This window comes from Grampus griseus (genome assembly GCF_964374135.1).
Source record: "Grampus griseus genome assembly, chromosome: 17".
Lineage (NCBI taxonomy): Eukaryota > Metazoa > Chordata > Mammalia > Artiodactyla > Delphinidae > Grampus > Grampus griseus.
The window spans coordinates 37,191,592-37,211,327 of NC_139011.1; the positions used below are offsets into that span (position 1 = coordinate 37,191,592).

Consider the following 19,736-nt stretch of genomic DNA (forward strand, 5'->3'; position numbering starts at 1 on the left):
CCTCCTTTTCCCCAGACTCTGGCAAACACTAATCTACTTTCTGTATCTGTGTATTTGTATATGCTAAGCATTTCATAAAACTAGAATCAAAATATGAGACTTTTTGCATCTGGCTTCTTCTACTTAGCATAATGTTTTCAAGGTTCATCCACAGCATGTTATCAGTACCACATTCCTTTTTATGTCTGAATAATATTCCATCGTAAAGATATAACACATTTTGTCTATCCATTCATCGGTTAAAAGATATTTGGGTTGTATCCACCTTTTGGCTATTGAAAATAATGCTATGTGAAATCCTTTATATGTGGACTCTAAAAAGTCAAATTCATAGAAGCAGAGGCCAGAATACTGTTTACCAGGGCCAGGAAGTGGGAGAAATGAGATATGTTGGTCAAAGGGTACAAAATTGCAGTTATGTAGGATAAGTTCTAGAAATCTAATGTACAGCATGATGATTTTACTTACTACTGTACCATATACTGGAAATTTGTTAAGAGTAAATTTCAGGTACTCTCACCACAGGAAAACAATGTAACTATGTGAGGAGATATATATGTTAGTTAGCTTGACCGTGGTAATAATTTCACCATGTATATGAAAACATTCTTAAATTGTTGCATACCTTAAATATATAAAATTATTATTAAAAAAATATACTTTTGGGACTTCCTTGGTGGTCCAGTACTTCCAAAGCAGGGGGCGTGGGTTTGATCCCTGGTTGGGGAACTAAGATCCCACAAGCCACGTGGCATGACCGAAAATTAAAATAATTTTTTAAATAAAAATAAATAAATAAATATTTTTGCATGCACAAAGGAAAAAATAATGTTACGAATTCATGTACAAGATGTTATGTAGATATATGTTTTCAATTCTTGGGTGTATTTATAGGAGTAAAATTGCTGGGTTATATAATAATTCTACATTTAACTTGTTCAAGAACTAACAAATTGCTTTCCAAAGCAGCATCAGTTATTTAAGTTAATAATTCTAACACATATATATGGAATTTAAGAAGAAAAAAAAATGTCATGAAGAACCTAGGGGTAAGACAGGAATAAAGACACAGACCTACTGGAGAATGGATTTGAGGATACGGGGAGGGGAAAGGGTGAGCTGTGACAGGGCGAGAGAGAGTCATGGACATATACACACTAACAAACATAAGGTAGATAGCTAGTGGGAAGCAGCCGCGTGGCACAGGGATATTGGCTCAGTGCTTTGTGACCGTCTGGAGGGGTGGGATAGGGAGGGTGAGAGGGAGGGAGACGCAAGAGGGAAGAGATATGGGAACATATGTATATGTATAACTGATTCACTTTGTTATAAAGCAGAAACTAACACACCATTGTAAAGCAATTATACCCCAATAAAGATGTTAAAAAAATAATAATAATAATAATTCAATAGGAATAGCCTCATCCACTAGACGGTAGACAACAGAAGCAAGAAGAACTACAATCCTGCAGCCTGTGGAACAAAAACCACATTCACAGAAAGATAGACAAGATGAACAGGCAGACGGCTATGTACCAGGTGAAGGAACAACATAAAACCCCAGAAAAACAACTAAATGAAGGGGACATAGGCAAACTTCCAGAAAAAGAATTCAGAATAATGATACAGAAAGATGATCCAGGACCTCGGAAAAAGAATGGACGCAAAGATCGAAAAGATGCAAGAAATGTTTAACAAAGACCTAGAAGAATTAAAGAACAAAAAAACAGAGATGAACAATACAATAACTGAAATGAAAACTATACCAGAAGGAATAAAAAGCAGAATAACTGGGCTTCCCTGGTTGCGCAGTGGTTGGGAGTCCGCCTGCCGATGCAGAGGACGTGGGTTCGTGCCCCGGTCAAGGAGGATCCCACATGCCGCAGAGCGATGGGGCCCGTGGGCCATGGCCACTGAGCCTGCGCATCCGGAGCCTGTGCTCCGCAACGAGAGAGGCCACAGCAGTGAGAGTCCCGAATACCGCAAAAAAATAAATAATAAAATAAAGAATGTTACCAGAGACAAGGAAGGACACTACATAATGATCAAGGGATTGATCCAAGAGGAACATACAGCAATTATAAATATATATGCACCCAACATAGGAGCACTTCAATACATAAGGCAACTGCTAACAGCTATAAACAGGAAAACGACAGTAACTCAATAATAGTGGGGGACTTTAACACCTCAGTTACACCAATAGACAGATCATCCAAAATGAAAATAAATAAGGAAACAGAAGCTTAAAGTGACACAATAGACCACATAGGTTTAATTGATATTTACAGAACATTCCATCTAAAAACAGCAGATTACACTTTCTTCTCAAGTGCGCACGGAACATCCTCCAGGATAGATCACACCTTGGCTCACAAAACAAGCCACAGTAAATTTAAGAAAACTGAAATCATATCAAGCATCTTTTCTGACCACAATGCTATGAGATTAGAAATGAATTACAGGGGAAAAAAACGTAAAAAACACAAACACATGCAGGCTAAACAATACGTTACTAAATAACCAAGAGTTCACTAAAGAAATCAAAGAGGAAATCAAAAATTACCTAGGGACAATGACAATGTAAACACGATGACCCAAAACCTATGGGATGCAGCAAAAGCTTTTCTAAGAGGGAAGTTTACAGCTATACAACCCTATCTCAAGAAACAAGAAAAATCTCAAATAAACAATCTAACCTTACACCTAAAGGAACTAGAGAAAGAAGAACAAACAAAACCCAAAGTTAGCAGAAGGAAAGAAATCATAAAGATCAGAGCAGAAATAAATGAAATACAAACAAAGAAAACAATAGCAAATATGAATAAAACTAAAACCTGGTTCTTTGAGAAGATTAACAAAATTGATAAACCATTAGCCAGACTCATCAAGAAAAAGAGGGAGAGGACTCAAATCAATAAAATGAGAAATGAAAAAGGAGAAGTTACAACAGACACCACAGAAATACAAAGCATCCTAATAGACTACTACAAGCAACTCTATGCCAATAAAATGGACAACCTGGAAGAAATGGACAAATTATTAGAAAGGTATAGCCTTCCAAGATTGAACCAGGAAGAAATAGAAAATACGAACAGACCAATCACAAGGAATGAAATTGAAGCTGTGACTGAAAATCTCCGAACAAGCAGAAGTCCAGGACCAGATGGCTTCACAGGGGAATTCTATCAAACATTTAGAGAAGAGCTAACACCCATCCTTCTCAAACTCTTCCAAAAAATTGAGGAGGAAGGAACATTCCCAAACTCATTCTGAGACCATGAGACCAAAACCAGACAAAGATACTACTACAAAAAAAGAAAATTACAGACCAATATCACTGATGTAATACAGATGCAAAAATCCTCAACAAAATACTAGCAAACAGAATCCAACAACACATTAAAAGAATCATACACCATGATCAAGTGGGATTTATACCAGGGATGCAAGGACCCTTCAAAATACACAAATCAATCAATGTGATACACCATATTAACAAACTGAAGAATAAAAACCATATGATCATCTCAAGAGATGCAGAAAATGCTTTTGACAATATTCAGCACCAAGTTATGATAAAAACTCTCCAGAAAGTGGGCATACAGGGATCCTACCCCAACATAATAAAGGCCATATATGACAAACCCACAGCAAACATCATTCTCAATGGTGAAAAACTGAAAGCATTTGCTCTAAGATCAGGAACAAGACAAGGATGTTCACTCATGCCACTATTATTCAACATAGTTTTGGAATAGCCACAGCAATCAGAGAAGAAAAAGAAATAAAACAAATACAAATTGGAAAAGAAGAAGTAAAACTGTCACTGTTTACAGATGACATGATACTATACATAGAGAATCCTAATAATGCCACCAGAAAACTACGAGAGCTAATCAATGAATTTGGTAAAGTTGCAGGATACAAAATTAATGCACAGAAATCTCTTGCATTTCTATACACTGATGATGAAAAATCTGAAAGAGAAACTAAGGAAACACTCCCATTTACCATGGCAACAATAATAATTTAAATACCTAGGAATAAACCTACCTAGGGAGACAAAAGACCTGTATGCAGAAAACTATAAGACACTGATGAAAGAAATTAAAGATGATACCAACAGATGGAGAGATATACCATCTTCTTGGACTGGAAGAATCAATACTGTGAACATGACTATACTACCTAAAGCAATCTACAGACTCAATGCAATCCCTATCAAATTACGAATGGCATTTTTTACGGAACTAGAACAAAAAATCTTAAAATATGTATGGAGACACAGAAGACCCCGAATAGCCAAAGCACTCTTGAGGGCAAAAAACGCAGCTGGAGGAATCACACTCCCTGACTTCAGACTGTACTATAAAGCTACAGTAATCAAGACAATATGGTACTGGCACAAAAACAGAAACATAGATTAATGGAACAAGATAGAAAGCCTAGATATAAACCCACACATCTATGGTCAACTAATCTATGACAAAGGAGGCAAGGATATACAATGGAGAAAAGACAGTCTCTTCAATAAGTGGTGCTGGGAAAACTGGACAGTTACATGTAAAAGAATGAAATTGGAACACTTCCTTACACAAAAATAAACTCAAAATGGATTAGAGAGCTAAATGTAAGACTGGACACTATAAAACTCTTGGAAGAAAACATAGGAAGAAAACTCGATGACATAAATCACAGCAAGATCTTTTTTGATCCACCTCCTAGTGTAATGGAAATAAAAACAAAAATAAACAAATGGGACCTAATGAGACTTCAAAGCTTTTGCACAGCAAAGGAAACCATAAACAAGACAAAAAGACAACCCTCAGAATGGGACAAAATATTTGCAAACGAATCAATGGACAAAGGATTAATCTCCAAAATATATAAACAGCTCATGCAGCTCAGTATTAAAAAAACAAACAACCCAATCCAAAAATGGGCACAAGATCTAAATAGACATTTCTCCAAAGAAGACATACAGATGGCCAAGAAGCACATGCAAAGCTGCTCAACATCACTAATTATTAGAGAAATGCATATCAAAACTACAATGAGGTGTCACCTCACACCAGTTAGAATGGGCATCATCAGAAAATCTACAAACAACAAATGCTGGAGAGGGTGTGGAGAAACGGGAACCCTCTTGCACTGTTGGTGGGAATGTAAATTGATACAGCCACTATGGAGAACAGTATGGAGGTTCCTTAAAAAACTCAAAATAGAATTATCATATAAGCCAGCAATGCCATACTGGGCATATACCCAGAGAAAACCATGATTCAAAAAGACACATGCACCCCAATGTTCATTGCAGCACTATTTACAATAGCCAGGTCATGCAAGCAACCTAAATGCCCATTGACAGATAAATGGATAAAGAAGATGTGGTACATGTATAGAATGGAATATTACTCAGCCATATAAAGGAACAAAATTGGGTCATTTGTTGAGACGTGGATGAATCTAGAGACTGTCATACAGAGTGAAGTAAGTCAGAAAGAGAAAAAGAAATATCATATATTAACGCATATATGTGGAAACTAGAAAAATGGTACAGATGAACCGGTTTGCAGGGCAGAAGTTGAGACACAGATGTAGACAACACACGTATGGACACCAAGGGTGGAAAGCTGCGGGGGGGTGGGGGTGGGGGGGTGATGCATTGGGCAATTGGGGTTGACATGTATACACTGATGTGTATAAAATGGATGACTAATAAGAACCTGCTGTATAAAAAAAATTAAATTAAATTAAAAAATTTAAAAAATAATAATTCAATAGCAGTATACAAATTCCAAGTGTAAAAAGGATATTAAGTAAGAAATAATAGCAATTTTTTAAAAAGTAGTGTAGCTATATCAGTATAAAAGGAAACAAAACAGTAACATGATAGAAACAAAGACAAAAAGAAACTATAGTCACAAGTATAAATGGATTGAATTTACTAGCTAAAAGGCAAATTAGAAAACTTGATCTATAATATCTAGTTATATGTTATTTCCAGGACATATACCTAAAGATAAAAACACATAGATTTTAAGTAAAGAATGCAAAAGGAACTATATCAAATACCAACCAAACAAAAACTAACTGTAACTATGTTAATATAAGAAAAAATAGATGTGTCAAAAGACTCTCTAAGGAATAGACTCACTACATTTAATAAAAGAATCAACTAAAAAAGAGAACATAAATATGTGTGACCTTAGGGGTATATGTTTATACACACATAAGATCTGCATACTATTTCAGGGTATTCACAGAATTCGAAGCCCTTTCATAAGCCCCAAGTTAAGAACTTCTAAACAAATGAAACATTTGTCCCATCATTTCTTTACAGAATCCTAAAAACCTGTTCCAAAACAACTGTACAATTTTACATTAGGCAATGGCTATATCAAATGAAAAGGCTCTAATTAAAATGCATTTTTTAAGAATTTATAAGATATTCCCCATAGTAAGGTCTAAACTTAAAACCTTAGAAAGCATCATATAACAACAAAACCAGTTTTATTTTAATAAACAAATGAGGTATAAGATAAAAATAATGTTATCATTTTAAGCATGATTGCACTTAATAAAAATATATCCGTTTTGTGTCACTGCAAAAGTAACATTATTTTGAGCTGAAACAACTAAAAGAAGCAAGCCTTCTGCAATTTTTCTTGTTTATCTACAAAGTGAGTGATAAGATGAAGATAATAAACTGGCATCAAAGCAGATTTTTAATTTTCCATAGTTAATTCATTCATTCAGGGTGTAAGACTAATATTTTCCACATTAAAAAAATTAACTTGCTTATGAATTGCTAAAGTACTATAATTAAGAATTTTATTCCACTCTACCAGCATAATCAAACATATTGTATTTATACTTGACTTGGTTATCATTTCAAACATACAGACTGATCCCCTCAAAAGTTATCCAAGTAAGGCCAAAGGATGAATTGTACAAGGAGCTGGTGAAAAATAATCTCTTGCAACTACAAAATATATCCACAAGTTGGTGGCAGAGAACAAAACTGAATGGCTTAACTCATATCTTGGATTTTACACAGGCGCTATAAAAATCTGCTTTCATAGAAATACACTACAATTTAAGTTGATCATACTATACACATGAATTTGAATGATAAAATATTAGTCACCTCTAATAAGAGTTTTCCATACACTTGTCAAGAAGAGTGTGTTCTTACCTATAGTTTGGAAAACTTCATTCATCAAAGCTTCATTCACTGCTGAAGAGCTGACATTTCCAATATGAGACCAACTTTGATAAATTGCTTGCAGCAGAAGTGTCTGTGCTCTTGTAGCTTGAACTGTGAGATTTGGAAGTTCAAATATACCTTCAGTTATAGCAATCTGAGATCTTTTGGTCCTGCATAAGAAAATACAAAGCATAACAAACAATATATTAAATAACATTTATAAACAACACCATATAAAGTAAATTAGGATGCAAGGGAAGAAAAGGTATACACAGAAATTATTTTAATTAGAATTAAATCAAAGAGATACACAATTCTACTAACTTTAAATGTTTCACTACTTCAGAACCTCTAACAATAATAAAAAATAAAAATACAAACTAAAATAATGTCCACACACATTCATACACATATATTCAGCTCAAGCATTACACTTTTTAAATTAAGTCAATCATCAAAAATAACAGTGAAAATAGTACTAATTAACACTTAAAATAGGATTTACTAACAGATCTGCCTTATTCCCTTTTTTAAATTTTTTTATACACTTTTGAAAGGTTAAATTCCAGTTACAATTATTACAAAATATTGGCTATATTCCCCATGCTGCACAATACATCCTTGAACCTACTTTACATCCAACAGTTTGTACCTCCCCCTCTCCCCACTGGTGACCACTACTTTGTTCTCTATATCTGTGAGTCCGCTTCTTTTCTGTTATATTCACTAGTTTGTTGTATTTTTTAGATTCCACATATAAATGATATCATACAGTATTTGTCTTTGCCTGACTTACTTCACTTAGCATAATGTCCTCCAAGTTGATCCATGTTGCTGCTAATGGCAAAATTTCATTCTTTTTTACAGCTGAGTAGTATTCCAGTGTGTGTGTGTGTGTGTGTGTGTGTGTGTGTGTGTGTGTGTGTGTGTGTGTGTGTGTGTACGCACATTTTCTTTATCCATTCCTCCGTAGATGGACACTTACACTGTTTCCATATCTTGGTGACTGTAAATAATGCTGCTTATCAACACTGGGGTGCACATATCTTTTCATATTAGTGTTTTTATTTTTTTGGACATATACCCAGGAGTGGAACTGCTGGGTCATATGGTAGTTTTAGCCTTTTGAGAAATCTCCACACTGTTTTCCACAGTGGCTGCACCAATTTACATTTACAAAAACAAGTCTCAATAAAATTAAAAGGACTGAAATCAGAGTATATGTGCTGATCACAATGGAATTAAACTGTAAACTAATAAAAGAAAGGTATCTGCAAAATCCTCAAATATTTAGAAATTAAAAACATAAAATACAATTAAGAACATCGTAGATAAAATTCAGAAAGTCACATAAGATAAAACTTTTGAAAAAGTATAAAATGATTTTGGAAAAGGACACTGATATGGATGACAGAAAATAATCAGTGTTCCTGGAGAAAAGAGCAGATAAAGAAAAAAATTCTATGGGCATTCATTCCAATAAATGTAACATGAAGGAACCAGTCCTTCTCCAGAACTTCCCTTGTTTTATACTATCCTCCCACCTGTCCACTACAGACTAGTAAAAACAATCAGCGTATGTGCACTATTTAACCGTAAGAAGAATATAAAGGAATTTCAAGCAATAGTCCTATACAGTTGAGATACTGACAGAGTCTCATGTCAATTGGTTACCTTTGTATTTTCCAGGTATACTTTTAATTTCAGTCATCTTTCAAGTCAATGGGCTCCTTTTCTAGCCATTGCTACTGCAGCTGAGAACCACCTTGCTAATAAACCTAATGTCCTTCAAAGTTAAGACTGGATTTTTACTTTGCAGTTCCTAGGTCTACAAAAAAATGAGCTATAATGTTGCTGGGACTTTGACTGTTTAGGTCTCAGATTAGGCCTAGCTGGTCTTCAAGCTTCATTTTAAAGCTGTTCTCTAGAAAATCTATAAAATCAGCATATATTTATTAATTGCCTATTCTGTAGCAGTCATGCACTAGCTACCTAGGAAGTATCTTAGCTGTTTTAAAACATCAATGAACAAAACAGAAAATTAAAATCCCAGTGTCCTCATAGTTTATATTCTAATGGGGACAGGAAACAAATTAAAAAGTTGATCAATATAAGTAAACAAATGATATAAGGAAGTTAGAAGAGAAATGCTCTTGGAAACAGAAAAAGAGAATGGAAAAACAGAGCATGGAATAGGAACTACTGAAGAAGGAGCAATTTCATATATGGTGGGTAGATCATATTAAAAGGATAGGTTTAATTCCAAGCAAGACATGAGCAGACTTGAAGGAGGTAAGTGACAGTTGTGTGGATATCTCTGGAGAGTGATTCAGGCAGATGAACAGTCTGTGAAAAGGTCCTGAGGTAGGACTGAACCTGGCAAGTCCAAGCAATGGCAAGGAAGGCAGTGTGGTTGCAGCAGTTTGATAATAACCTAATTCACTAATTAAGTTGGTTTTCCAAGGTTTTTATCCATAAGAATTACCTGAATAGGCTTTACACAGCCATTCATCTGAGACTGCATCGAAGTCTGACTCCATAGGGTTCACTTTCCTTGAATTTACTTTTATTTTTAAATCTCTTTAACCTCATTTTCAAAGTTTTTCATTTAAGGTACTAGAAGTAGGACATGAAATTTTTAAAATATCAATTCCAATTCTGGTGAAATCACTTATTTGTTTCATGTTTTTAGGAAAAAGATATATATAACTTCTCTGAGCTTCACTTCCCTCTTTAAAAGGCAAGTATAATTATCCCTGCCCAATCTACCACAGATGACTATAGTGAAAATCAATTACACCTAATATTTAAAGCTTAACAGATACAAGGTTCTTTGCTAGGAACTGAAGATACAGGCACTATCTTTACACTCAAAGAATTCAGAATCTAGTTGTGAGACAAGTAAACCAGTAATTATAATTTAACATAATGAGTGCTATAACAATGTTATGTACAGATTCCTGTGAGATACACTGAAATGGTTGAGGAAAAAATGCAGGTGTTATATTTAGAAATGACCCATAAACATGAAAAGACTCTTAAGCCTCACCAGTAAAAAGGGAAATTCAAACTAAAACAATGTATGACTCTTTTAACCTCTCAGATTAGCAAGACCTCTCAGACTCTAACTCATCTTCTAGGAATCTATCTGAAAAGAATTTTCACACGAGCCTGCAAGAATACTTACACAAAGACAGTGTTTGCAGCATTATTTAAAATAGCCTAAACCTGAGAAAATCTCATCATTGAATAAATTCTGACACATTGACTTGATGCAAAACTATTCAGATATTAAAAAGAATGAAGTTAGATGAACCTACTGATATGAAAGGATATGCTGAAATATGGTAAAAATGTATGTAGTTGCATTGTAACATTGTTCCATGTAATGGCAGGAAGTGGTGGGTTACCCACACATAAAAGTATGTCTGCATGTGTTTGTATGTTGAGATAAAAAATTCTGGATAGAATTACTGATAATATTCATTGCTGGAAGATGATAACAGAGGATGACTTTATGTGATCTTTTCCCTTTTTTCCCTATATAAATGTCTCTATTGTTTTGCTTGGTCCTTTGAGATATATATATCATTATTTTTTCAAAAGAATTTAAGAGGGGGCTTCCCTGGTGGCGCAGTGGTTGAGAATCTGCCTGCTAATGCAGGGAACACAGGTTCAAGCCCTGGTCTGGGAGGATCCCACATGCTGCGGAGCAACTAGGCCCATGAGCCCCAACTACTGAGCCTGCGCGTCTGGAGCCTGTGCTCCGCAACAAGAGAGGCCGCGATAGTGAGAGGCCCGCGCACCGCGATGAAGAGTGGCCCCCGCTTGCCACAACTAGAGAAAGCCCTCACACAGAAACGAAGACCCAACACAGCAAAAATAAATTAATTAATTAAAAGCTTGAAAAAATTCAAAAAAAAAGAATTTAAGAAACTGCAATACTTCAAGAATGGACTATAGAAATCACAAACTATGTCAAAATGAATTAATTTCATAAAACATTTTTAAAATGTTTTAAAAATGAGCATTATCAAGGTAACAAACTACCTCCACTCCCTGCTCCGACACTGAATTATCAAATGATTTCTTACCTTCTCATAGACATAAACTTCACTTTTAAGTCAGACAAAGAAAGACAAATATCATGATATCATTTACATATGGAATCAAAAATATGATACAAATGAACTTATCTACAAGACAGAAATAGACTCACAGAGATAGAAAACAAACTTATGGTTCCCAAAGGGGAAAGGGGGGGATAAATTAGGAATTTAGGATTAACAGATACGCACTACTATATATAAAATAAACAACAAGGACCTATTGTATAGCACAGGGAACTATACTCAACATCTTGTAATAACCTATAATGGAAAAGAATTTGAAAAAGAATATATATATATATACACACACACATATTATACAACTGAATCACTATGCTGAACCACTGTAAATCAACTATACTTCAATTTAAAACATTTTTAAATTAAAACAAAAAGAAAGAAACTTCACTTAAAACCTCCAAAAGAGGAATTGTATCAACGAAGATGGTAGAGTAAGGTATACCAAAAGTCTGTCCCTCCATAAAAGCAACACAAAAGCTGGCAAAAACTGTCAAAAATCAACTTTTTCAGAACTCTAGAAACTAACCAAAAGCCTGCAACAAACACGGGAACACGTAATAAAAATAAAGTAAAATTCTAAAAAAAATTTTAAACAGCTCAATCTCAGTAGGAACAGTGAACTTTGTGGTATTTTTATTTACCCATGTTACATCCCCTGGCCCCCAGGCTCAGCAGTGGTACCAAATAGCCCTTATCCCCAGTATGACCTGTACTTCTTGATAAACTGTTACTTGACATCTCTGTATTCCTAAAAGATATAAATATTTGTAGGATCTCAATGTCAAGTCAGTGGAAGAGCTCTGGTGCTTCTTGGTCTCATATGCATGGTTGAAAAATTAACAGCCATGACTGCCAGATTTATTAACAAATAATAAATTTATGAACTTAAAAAAAGAAATTGTGGTTGTTCGTTCTGACCTGTCTGGTGGCTACCTGGAGGACCAACTCAAAGAACCTGCTTTCTCTCTCCTAATTCAGAACTCTCCCAATACTAAAACAACTACCCAGGAGCATTTGTAGAAAACATTTACAGGCAAATGTACTGCAATAGTCCTTGCTGCCTGGAATAATAGATAGACAAGGGGGAAAAAAAGAGACTAACCAAAATCTTAGAAAGGCTGGGAAATTATGCTTTCAGGAATAAAAACACTGAAAAGCTCAGACACCTTCCTGGGAATACGGAAGGCCACACACGTGCTAAGCACTGTGCACTTGCAGAGGAAAGACAAGAGAAAGGCCTTAAGCTCTCACTTCTGGCTGACTTTCAGGGTATGCACAACAAGAAAAGGTGGCAGAGTTGAAAACTGCCTGGTTGAGCTCTGAAGACATTCCTTAGAAGAAACCATGGAGGCCACATGGCAGTGGGATGAAATATTCAAAGTTCTGAAAGAAAGAACTGTCAAGTAATAATTGTAATTCCAGGGCTTCCCCGGTGGCACAGTGGTTAAGAATCCACCTGCCAATGCAGGAGACACAGGTTCGAGCCCTGGTCCAGGAAGATCCCACATTCCGTGCAGCAACTAAGCCCATGCGTCACAACTACTGAGCCTGCGCTCTAGAGCCCATGAACCACAACTACTGAAGCCCATATGCCACAACTACTGAAGCCAGTGCACCTAGAGCCCGTGCTCTGCAGCAAGAAAAGCCACCACAACGAGAAGCCGGTGCACCGCAACGAAGTGTAGCCCCAGCTCGCCACAGCTAGAGAAAGGCCACGCACAGCAACGAAGACCCAATGCAGCCAAACATAAATAAATAAATAAATAAATAAATAAATAAATAAATAAATAAATAAATAAATAAATAAATGAATGAATAAATAAATGAATAAATAAATGAATAATAAATTTATTTTAAAAATAATAATTATTATAATTCCGACTTAACTATTCTTCAAAAATAAAGTAGAAATCTCCCAAGAAAGGAAAGTCCAGGATCAAAAGGCTTCACTTGTGAATTCTACCAACATTTAAAGAATGTGAATTCTACCAACATTTAAAGAAGAAAAAAATACCAATACTCTTCAACTTTTTTGCAAAAAAGAACAGAAGGGAATCCTTCCCAATTTCTTCTATAACATCAGTATTACCCAGGTACCAAAGCCAGACAAAAACAACACAAGAAAACTACACATCGATATCCCTTGTGAACATAAATGCAAAATCCTCAGTAAAATACCAGTAAATGAAATTTGGAAGAAGATTAAAAGCATTGTACACCATGACAACTGAAATTTATCCCAGAAATAAAAGAATGGCTCAAGAACTCAATGCAATACATCATATTTATAGAAAGAAGAGGGGAGAAAACATGTCCATATCAACTGACACAGAAAAAGTACTTGACAAAATCCAATACTCTTTCATAATATAAAACACTCAACACACTAAAGAGAACTTCCTCAATATGATATAGGACATTTATGAAAAACACACAACTAACATCATACTTAGTGGTGAAAGGCTGAAAGCTTTCTCTCCAAGATCAGGAAGAAGTTAAGTATTTTTCTCTTGCCATTCTATTCAACATTGCAGTAAAGGTTCTAGCCACGAAACCAGGCAAAAAAAATTTTTAAGGCATTCAGATTGTAGAAAAAGAAGTAAAACTATCACTACTCACAGATGACATGATCTCATACCTTGAAAACTATAAACACACACACACACACCCCAATGAATGGAGCTAAAAACAAGTTCAACTAAGTTCCAAGATACAAGGTAACTACATGGAAATCAGTTTTATACCCATATACACTTAAAATGAACAATCTGACAAGGAAATTAAGAAAACTATTCCATCTATAATAGCAACAAAAAGAATAAAATACTTAGGAATAAGTATTTCACCAAAGAAGTGTAAGACTTTTACATTGAAAACTACAAAGCACTGTTGAAAGAAATTAAAGAAGGGATTAAATAAATGGAAAGACATCCCATGTTTATTGATTGGAAAATTTAATACAGTTAAGATGACAGTACTCTCCAAATTCAGCTATAGGTTCAATACAATCCCTATCAAAATCCCATCTATTTTGAATAAATGATTAAACTAATCCTAAACTAATTAAATTCATATGGATTTACAAGGAATCTTGAATAGTCAAAACAATCCTGAAAAAGAAAAACAAAGTTGGAAGACTCATGCTTCCCAATTTCAAAACTTACTACAAAGGTACAGCAATCAAATACACATATAAATATAAATCAGTGCACTAGAGCTGAGAGTCTAGAAATAAACCCATACATCTATTATCAATGGACTTCTGACAAATGGTCAAGGCCAATAAGTGGGGAATGAACAGTCTTTTTAACAAATGGTTTTAGAACAACTGCATATTGAAATACAAAAGAATGAACTTAGACCCCTACCTCACACCATATACCAAAATTAACTCAAAATTGGTCAAAAAGCTAAAACCATAAAATCTTAGAAGGAAACATAAGTGTAGTCTTCACAACCTTGGATTAAGGAACAATTTCTTAAATATGATACCAAAAACAAAAGCAACAAAAGGAAAAACAGATAAATGGGACTTCATCAAAATTTAAAACTTTTGTGTATCAAAGGAAACTATCCAGAAAGTGAAAACACAACACACAAAATGACAAAAAACATCTGCAAATCATATATCTACGAAGGGTCTAGTGCCTAGAATATGCAAAGAATTCCCACAACTCAACAGCAAAAAGATATACAGCCCAATTAAAAATGCACATAAACAGTCATTTCTCCAAAGAATTTACACAAATGGCCAATAAGCACTTAAAAGAATGCTCAACATCATTAGGGAAATGAAAAGCAATACCACAAAGAGATACCACTTCACACCCACTAAGATAGACATAATAGGAGAAGAAAGAGAAAAAAAAAAGCAGAAAATAATGAGTCTTGGCAAGGATGGGGAGAAATTGGAACCTTCATACATTGGAAGTAGACGTATACAACAGTACAACCACTGTGTGTAACAATTTGGCAGTTCATCAAAAAGGTAAATATAGCAATTATATTCTTAGGTATATACCCAAGAGAACTGAAAATGTTGTTCATACTGGAGCTCATATATGCATGTTCAAAGCAGCATTATTTTTATTAGCCAAAAAGTAGAAACAACCCAAACTTGCAACTGATAAATGCATAAACAGAATGTGGTATATCACTATAAAGTAGTTATTTTTTGGCCATAAAAAGTAATGAAGTACTGATACATGCCACATGGAGAAACCTTGAAAACACGCTAAGTAAAAGAAGCTAGACAGAAAATGCCACATATTGTATGTGGCATTCTCCATCCAGAATCACAGATAGAGTCAGGGTTTTCTTTCTGGAGTTTTGAAAATACTCTGGAGTTAGATGGTGATGATGACTGCACAACAATGTGAATATACTAAAAACCAATGAATCGTACAGTTTAAAATAATTATAATAGTAAATTTATGCTATTTTATCTCAATTAAAATTTAAAACCTCCCTGAAGTATTCAGAACTCTGTTCCGAGGAACACTGGTCCAAGCAACTAACGACTGCCCTTTCTCACTCGAAAATAACAAAATAAAAACAAAACCCTGGGATCACCTGTCTCTCTTAATTAGCATGCCTCATAATTTAAATATACAGTTACACATTAACACATCTACCACCCTGTCCATACAGCTCTCAAATATTTAATAGCAATATGTGGCTCTACCTAGATTTACCGTTCAATCCACAAGCCTGGTCACATTTTGCCACAAAATCAAAGGATTGTAATAAATAGACAAGGAAATAAATATGCACTGAAGGGACTTCCCTGGCGGTCCAGTGGTTAAGACTCCACGCTTCCACTCAGGGGGCATGGGTTTGATCCCTGGTCGGGGAACTAAGATCCTACATGCTATGCAGTGGGGCCAAAAATCTTCTTTTAAATCTTTTTAAATAAATTTTTTAAATGCACTGAATAGAAGATTCCTTAAACCAAGCAGGTAAGATAATAGAGATCAAATGAGGCAGGAGAAAAAACAATACAATCTAATTCATAAATTTATATTTCATTATCATTACTGGTTCCTTTTGCTTTTCTAACATTGTGGCCATTCTTTACATCACTTTCTTGTCTTTTATTACAGGTTTAAAAATTGAGTGGTGGTTCTCTTTCTACTATGTTCTCAAATTTCTGTTCAAAATTCTTGACCAAAACAAAAACAAAAGCACAACAGTTTACCAGTAGTGATACTAAGTAAACAGAACAGACATTGGAAACCTACAATATAAAAATGTATAATTAATCTAGCCACTTTATCTTTAGCCAGATATTCCTTGGTGTTTAGGAAGTCCTATGGTGTAGCAAGAGCCATGTTCTTGTAACTACAGCAATAATTACTTATAAGGCAAAATTACAGTCAGTATTCTTTTCACAAGTGGGTCTTTACTTATTTCATGAAAACTTCAGCTACTGTATATGGTACTCTTTCAAGCCATCAAATGTCACATAAAATGATTCCCAAATGGATAACACAGACTTGAATAAAAACTTAAACATATGCAAATTCAAAAAGATTAATTTATTCTACATTTTAATACTGCCCAAGAGTAGGGGACAGTTCTCTCCTTCAGGTTCAATTTAATTTAACATCAAAGGAAATAACTCACTTTACAAAAGCCAGAATTCAACAATAAACAAGTAAATTATAGCATACATGTATGGCATGTTTTTGTGGTTTGTTTTATTTTCCAGCTATAACTGACTGCAAATAAAAGTACATTTTATTATACTTCTGTTTAATATTCCAGTAGCATTTGAACTAAAATAAACCATTTATAAATGATTTGGCAATAGATGGTAAATTACAGAATGTACCTGCTAGTATAACAATATCAATGAAGAGGGGTTTTTTCCTCTTTTGTTTTTGTCAATGCTGAGATATTTCCAACAGGTTAACTAGTATAGAAAATAATAAACACCTATGTATCCATTTCATCAAACCATACCATCATACTGTATTTGCCTCAGAAATTTTTTATCAATAGCTTTTACAACTTTAAGCTATTTGGGGGGCTCATTAAAAAGTCAATGAAAATAAACAATAAAAGTAAAATTTTCCTTGTGATTTATACCACTACAAATTTATTTAAACTCAGCTTAAAATAAAACAGCTCAATAAAATTCATACTAAAATTATCTAACAACTTCTGGACTTACCTCATGTTTTTGAAGTATCACTAAACCTACATTTTAACAATTAAGTTGGTGAAAATAAAATAATTTATTTAACAAATGCCTATTTCATATATCCAGAAGTCCTAGTCTGAACATATGTTCATATTACAGAATAGGTTTAAAAAACTATCAATTCAAACATTACTCTCTAGGGAAAAATAAATCCTAATGTAACTAGCAGGATAAACAACTCATTAAAACTCAACTTGGACAAACTCCAGGATAAATTTAAGGAAATAGAAACAAGTAGGTCTTGATTGTGTAGTAACAAAGACTGAAAATGAATATGCCCTAATTAACAAACACTTTAAAAGATTCTGTCTGTTCCATTTGCTGACAAATTACAATACGGAGCTGACAAAAGCTTTGGACCAATCTGGCACTGCTATAAAAAAAATTCTTCTTTTGAAATTTTAAATAAAAAACATGGAAGTCATTCTTATTCCTCAATGCAAAGGAACTAACTTAAACAATCCATTCACACTCACAGCAGTACTATAAAATTTTTGCCATACATACACTTCAGGAACAACCATCCATTCGTTTAAAATCAACACACCTCACAGCAACTGAAAGAATATCCTCAGCAACAGCTGGATCTAAAGATTTATACAGAGTCCCCAAATGCAAGGTCTGAATGTACAAATTGGTTCCAAAAATGTATTTTTGTTATTACTCATATCCTGTACAGTAAAATAAGATTAGATCACTTTTTCCAAAATAAAATGAGTACAAAACTCACTAACTCAACTGAGAAATGAAAGCAGTTTAAAAAACTAAGAAATGTGTATTTAGTTCTGCACACAACGACTCTTCAACTTATGCAATATATCAATACTCGTGGAAGGGGAAAAAAATTTTTGACCTAAATCGTAGGTAAAATGAAAGGTTAAAGCTCCTCTTTCCTCCTCCTGATCCCACTCCACTCCCCACAGATAACCACTTTTTATGAATTCAGCATACATACCTACAGACCTCTATTGATTTTATGTATTCATAGATACACTTATAATTTTAATGGAGATATATATATATTTAAAAGTCTACAGCCTGCTTTTTTTTTTTTTTTTTTTTAGCGGTACGCGGGCCTCCCACTGCTGTGGCCTCTCCCGTTGTGGAGCACAGGCTCCGGACACGCAGGCTCAGCGGCCATGGCTCAGGGGCCCAGCCACTCTGCGGCATGTGGGATCTTCCCAGACCGGGGCACGAACGAACCCGTGTCCTCTGCATCGGCAGGCAGACTCTCAACCACTGCGCCACCAGGGAAGCCCTACAGCCTGCTTTTTATGACTACGCAATATGTCCTAGTGATCAAGATCTTTGTACATCAGTACATATTCTTCCACGTTGGTCTCTTTAATGCATGCTTCACATTTTGCTGTCTGAATCAAGATTTACATTCATAGGCAGTGTATCAGTGTATTGTTTTCTCAACATCCCTACAAGTATTAACTGTTATATTTATTTAATTACAATAATTTTAGCATTTGCAAATAGTTGTAAAATACAAATTATATCCTGCTGTGTTGAGACTTGAAAATATTTTATCATTTTTCAAATTTCTGAAGTAAATATTTGAACTTAAATATTAGATAACAAATGGACAGAAAAAATGAGAAGTAAAATTTGTCTATCACTAAAATAAAAATATAATGAATGCCTTGATTATTATAATATATAAAGTTCAAAATCTTACAATGAACTACAGGTGGTAGCAAACAAACTAAATAAAAAAGGAGGAAAATGTCATCTCTTCATTAATCTCATCATCTCCCAGACAAGTTATTCAATATAGACAGTTCGTCTACTTAAGTAAAAATGTTTACTCAGGAAAAGAGAGAGAGAGGAAGTGTGTTCATGCAATATATCTTATATATGTAATTAAAAACATTCAAATATTACCTTGAGAATTCTGATTAGAGAAATCACTAAAATTTTAGTTCAATTTCAGTAATTAATTAAAGTCATTGGTTTTTGCTTTGGCCAAGGGCACATTTTACATATATTATGTATGTAAAAAGAAGAAAAACTTGGTTATCAAAAGAGCATACAATCTAAAATCTAATCAATCAGACCACCAAAAAGCACAAAAATAGCTGAAAAAATTAGCAAGTGCATGTCAATAAGTATTTACTTGTGCTTTCCATAGTTTCAAGGTTTTGAAGATAAATGTCCTCCACAGAAAAAGAGATGGTCCTTA

The 19,736-nt window shown here is 34.4% G+C and overlaps 1 protein-coding gene across 1 annotated transcript in view; it reads right to left on the minus strand.

Annotated features, from left to right (window-relative positions):
• VPS13B (vacuolar protein sorting 13 homolog B) overlaps window positions 1-19,736 on the minus strand; it is an 803,413-nt gene that overhangs the window by 651,951 nt on the left and 131,726 nt on the right. The window contains exon 17 of the mRNA XM_082674491.1: window positions 7,202-7,383. Coding sequence (XP_082530617.1) covers window positions 7,202-7,383 — 182 coding nt within the window. The remainder of the gene's footprint in view (window positions 1-7,201; window positions 7,384-19,736) is intronic.